This window comes from Bactrocera latifrons, unplaced genomic scaffold, assembly GCF_001853355.1.
Source record: "Bactrocera latifrons isolate USDA-ARS-PBARC rearing strain unplaced genomic scaffold, ASM185335v1 scaffold_67, whole genome shotgun sequence".
In the NCBI taxonomy this organism is placed as follows: Eukaryota; Metazoa; Arthropoda; class Insecta; order Diptera; family Tephritidae; genus Bactrocera; species Bactrocera latifrons.
The window spans coordinates 1106700-1112318 of record NW_017537345.1 but is presented as its reverse complement, the minus strand read 5'-3'; the positions used below and the strand labels follow the sequence as shown (position 1 = coordinate 1112318).

The 5619-nt window shown below is 43.6% G+C and overlaps 1 protein-coding gene across 1 annotated transcript in view; it reads left to right on the top strand.

The window, feature by feature from the left end:
- The first annotated feature begins 470 nt into the window (after positions 1–470).
- The window catches only part of LOC108975556 (heat shock protein DDB_G0288861-like), a 6002-nt gene continuing 853 nt past the window's right edge, over positions 471–5619 (top strand). Inside the window, exons 1-5 of the mRNA XM_018944113.1 lie at positions 471–1040; positions 1183–2093; positions 2163–2883; positions 2954–3095; positions 5182–5366. Coding sequence (XP_018799658.1) covers positions 471–1040; positions 1183–2093; positions 2163–2883; positions 2954–3095; positions 5182–5366 — 2529 coding nt within the window. The remainder of the gene's footprint in view (positions 1041–1182; positions 2094–2162; positions 2884–2953; positions 3096–5181; positions 5367–5619) is intronic.

Genomic DNA, 5619 nt, shown 5'->3' with positions numbered 1-5619 from the left:
GATTAAGTAACGGTCAGAACATSGTGTTAATGTCGTGCTTAGTGAWGGCACTTTATAAGTTTTCGATTAAACTTGTGACAAATCGACCCATTTCGCCCATTCACAACATCCACCGTCGCATGGTGACCAGAAACATCAATACCAAGTCTCGTCGAGATCCCAATTTTACTCCAGTTATGGTTTGCACAAACGGACTTCCGGAGAGACCGACACGCAGTCAGCCCGATTTTAATTCGTCTCGTCTCTATTATACTCAGTGAAAACTAGTTGCGAGATTACTTCTCYCATTCATGTGTTTTAAACTCGCAACTTTAGATGAGGTAGTCATGTCCACAGTCCATTAAATTTTCAAAAGTTTTTATGTTCTATTCATTTCCACTTCAGATAATATCCTTAGATATTATGTATTTGCTCTTTCATGTCCGCTTATCACGCATTTGTGTGCCATTACCCAGATAAATTCTAAAATCATGTTCGTTTTTCCAGATCCCGAAGACGATTCGAATAATCAAAACCCACAAAACCCCGTCGGCGACAATCTTTATCCCCAACAAAAGAACCTTATCGAAGGACAATCCGCTGGCAGTTACCCTTCGCTCATACGCCAACCCTCACAACAAAGGCCACACCCCGCCCCCTATCAGAGTGGGAGTGCAATCGGTATCAGTAGCGTGGGCAGCACACATCCACATCCTACGAGCGATTATTTGGTGAATTCACAACGTCGCGTCCTACGCCAATCGACACTACCCAGCTCACTGGCCAACAACGATCCCAATCTGAGTGGTAGCGGCGCCAATTTGGCCAATTATAATTACGTGAATCTCACGGCGCCCACATCGCCACATCAAATGCAAAAGAGTCCRATTTATCCGAGCGCCTACAACAGTGATGACGTCATACACATGAGCGCAGCTGAATGTGATAATTATCAACAACAAATGCAACAACAACAACAACAACCTATGAACATACAGCCGCAACCACAGCAACAACAGCCGCCGAGTGTTATTAATCCCCAAACGCACCATCGCCTACAGGTACGCATATGCTGACCATGAAAGCCAGCAGAGCATGCAACGTTTGCGGCATRCCACAAACATTTGCATTTTCASACATCACCTACACGCCCATGTGTCTGTATCAAACTAAAATAAACCTTTTTTTTCCATCCACCCACAGGTGCGTCGACAATCAACCCTCCCGGCTAATCCCTGCCWACCGCCCATGTATCTGTCGACATCGCCAAATCGCCCGTACAGTCGCTCACCGGAGCGTTCACCGGGCGAGCAACGTTATCCGCCATTCATGCGTCAAACCTCCTTCCCGTGCAACATGTCTGAGCCGCCTACGCAACAGCAGCAGCAAACACATCTTAATTTAGGCACTACGCCGCCGAACCAACCTTACCCCCGGAAATTGTTGCCCACATCACCCAACTATCAAGGATCGGTCATCTATCAACAACAACCCACACAGCAGCAGCAGCAGCAGCAGCAGCAGACACCACAGCAGTCATGCCAATCAAATTACGACCCGCAAGCGAGCCAAACACAACCCTCGGATGAGTGCGACTACACACAAGTTGTGCCGAAACCACGTATGATGCGCCAAGCTACATTACCTAATCCCGAACAGCATGTTAAGCTGCTACCCACCTCGCCACCGAAGCGTCAAACTTCGCCACAATATCGTCGATCGCCGGAGTTTATGCGCCAACAGACCCTACCGAATCCAGAAGCTTTCAGCGGCAATTCGCTYTCGGTGCCAGCAGGCCAGTCACAAGCTAAATTCATGCCGCTCTCACCGCGTCACAAGCAAAACTTTCTCTTTCCGAATGTGCCGAACCCACGACAATTCTTATCACAACAACATGTACCCGCCGTCGGTGCTGGCAGCGGTGAAGTGAGCACCACCACCACCACCGCTGGTGAGCAGTACTCGAGCAGTCAAAGCGTGAATATACAGTCACGTGATCACGCCAAAATGATCAAGGTGCGCAGTCACAGTAACGAGGAGTACTCGATAACCAAGCCGCACCACGCGGAGAATCGGCGTTTACTGCCAGAGATACCCACAAATCGCGCAGCCACGTAAGTAACTACTTTAAATATGTMAGTGTCGAGCGTATAACAAACTCTGTTTTCCTTTACATTCCACAGTCGCTCGCCTAGTCGCCTGGTGCGTCAAGATTGTGTCAAAGATGAACGCAGCAATGCGCCCGATTCAAATGCACGCACATTTGGCGAAGCCAAGCACCAGTACAACCAATACCAGAATATCGCTGAAGATGCAGACAATCGCCCGGAGTATATGGACTACTTTGGCGACAGTACCAGCAGCTTCTTGGAGGCCGATGAGGTCCAATACGAGAAGAACTACAATGCGGGCTTCAGCAGTGAACCGCGTATAATCTACAATGATGGTTCTGACGATGGCAGCTATACACAATACCAACACCCCATAGTACACAGCGCCGAGAATGTGCGCACACACGATCAAAGCTATAGCTACTATGGACCGGATGGCGGTTTGAGTGGTCAACCGCTGACAACAGGTCTGAGTGCCAGCGGCGGTGCATTGCCACGCACTCCGCAAATGCACAACCGACTRCGGCGGCGGCAATCGCGTGAATTGCAAATGCAACAGGARGAGCTTGCACATCTGAATCGACAATCAGCTCCTGGTAYAGGTACGACAGAGACCGCAGTAATGAGTGCTGCAAATGGCGATGGTAAAGCTGCGAATGGCGAGACACAACACGACACACATGAAAGACGCAAACCTGAACAAATGCGCTCGGTATCGGAAGACGGTGCCAAACCGAGTCCACAAAAACCAGTCACAAGACGATCGTTGTCACATCCCGAAAAGGAGACACAAGTGAGTAGTGTAATTATACACATTCGAAAAATAAATTAATTAACCACTCCCGCATTCTCTGTACTTTCAGGCAACCAAAAAGGTTGAACCCACGAAAATACCAAGCCCAAGACCCTTGGCTGATATTTTAGATAAGTCACGAACSAATACGAAAATCCCAACACCACGACGTCGCAATAGTCGTGGCACAAATGGTGCTGATGCAGAAGAAAGTGAGTAAAATARCGGGGATTGAGTTAATTGTATGCTGCGCTGTAGTCCTTGATAAGAACTTGGTATCCTAAGCGAAGACTAACATAATCTGACCAGATATAAATGTCATATCCTTGTGGAATTCAGTTAATCACTTTATAAATATTGAGAGAGTAGGGTTTCCACATTAGAATAGATTAAAGGTTATATTAATATGCTTATCCTATCGATGGATGCCATAATGACATCACCTTGGGCTTAGTGAATCCAAAAACTACTATGTAAGTACTATATTAATCAAGAGAACCTTATGAATTGACAAATTATTTTAGGCAGTTAGTATCAATTCTCGGAACCCGGAGAGGTCCATGTGTCCTCTTTAGCCATCACATGTTGTAGAGCAAAATGGAAATCCGGGCACGGGAGCAACTGTCCCTGAAGCTTTGGAGTACAGAGTCTTTACAATATATGTAGGTCGTGATTAATTCTCGAGTATCAAGTGCGATCCATTTCGAGGTTCCCTACTTGTTTAAAGGGAAAGCACRGAAACTACAAATTTWATGGGAAATGTTTATTWTTATTCGAAAAAACATTCTTTGGCTTTTATTTTTTGAAGATTATTTCTCTCAAATGTTAGGCACGGCTACATCTTAGATAGTCCATTCGTTGAGTTCAATTTCCGATGACTCGCTCGAGCATTTCGACTGGTCACTGGCGAATGACAAGCGTGATGCTTTGCTCCAAGGCCTGAATCGAAGCTGGATTGTTCGCATACACTTTTGAAGTTAAACATCCTCACAGGTAAAGTCTAACGGTGTTATATCACACGATCTTGATGAYCATTCGAACGGCCCAAAACATGAAATTATATGCTCCTCGAAATGTTCTCTCAATAAATCCATTGATCGATGTGATGTGTGAGAAGTGGTGCCGTCTTGTTGAAACCMAATGTCGCCAAGATCATGAGCTTCAAGAAATTGGCCTCATCGCTGAACAAAATTTGCTAGAAAACATCGGATCTTCTTAGAACTTTTCAAGAGCCCATAGAGTGCTGCGATGTCGCTGGCGAAGGTCAAGCGGCTTCAGTTCTTGCACAAGCTGTGTTTTTTACGCTTTCAATCTAAGACCTCGACGTAAAATGCGTCAAATCGTTYCATAGGTCAGTCCGAATGGCGCCGAATCGACTCTCCACGGTCTTCATGTACACTCTCAGCTACTTGGCATGATCGCGTGATTTGTCAAAAAAATCTTTGAACAATCAATTGAATCATCCGCTAGCTTGAAATTAAGCTATAGGCTTGTATTTTAATATTTAGACTAAACAATAAAGATAGAAATATAAGCAAAATTTGAAGTGAAATGAGAATGATATAAAGGATGAGTAGGGTTTTAAAATTTTTTTTGTCTTAACTGAATGCGGTCTAAATTCCAAGTCGCTCCCAGCAAAAGGAGATTTAAAWATTTAAAGAGATATTTCTCATAACTCACAATTCTCAAAGTCGGTGCCCCACAAGACTGCAACTATTTCTATAAAGGATTTAGCATTGGAGAGTTTTACAATTTCATTTTGCATTAAAAAATTAGCCGACGTGTCTTTTAACATGATAAAATTAAATTTCGTAAGCACTCTCTACCGTTTCCGGAACAAAGCGATTATTTAACGGTATACTTTTTTTTTTGTATGATTTTGAATGATCCAGCAGCTCAGTGCAAGGTTTTAAGGGGCAACCCAATTAAACTTTTTTGTGAGACGTTCCGGATAAATTGCTGCCATTGCCGATTTATTAAAATTTCTCCAAGAAAATTTATCAAATGGTTTTTAAATGTATGGGTTTATCAAAAATTATCATAACCTTGTTTTACACGATTTCACTCTATTCCTCTCTTAAAGCAATTTGCTCAGAACGAATGAAGATTTCTATCAAAAAATTTACTTAAGTCCCTAAATATGGWCGACTTATTTTAATTATCGCTCACCTCTCTCCGCAGGCACCAGCAAACCCTATTCGAACGAAAGACGAAACTCCGATTTATCCCTCAAGTCAGCAATGGCGAATAAAAAACACGACGAGCAGGAACAAAAAACACAATTTACGCATATAAAAGAAAATGGCAACAACAAATCACCGGAACAACAACAGGAAATAAATGAGAATAGCGAAGCAGCAAAGAACAATAACAACAGYGATCAGGCAAAAACTGCTGAAGAAACACAAGAAAAGGAATCAACAAATGACACAACAGAGAGCAATAAAGGCGACGCAGTGGTAGGCAAAGCGACCGTACCCAAGGTGGGTGAATGAGATTATGGTACATGGGTTGAGCATTTAAGCGCTTTTAAGTTGTTGCCATGCAATTTGTTATCCTTAATATTTGTTYCTTTTGACTATTGGTTTTTGTCACTCAGCCGCAGACGCGCGTGTTATAATTGACAGGATATATGAAARGATTCACAACTTCTGTGATATAATTAAGTGAGCGAGCGCACGAGTCGCAGGCTAAAGTATTGTAAAGCAATGACTTGGTGTATATTTTAATTTTTTT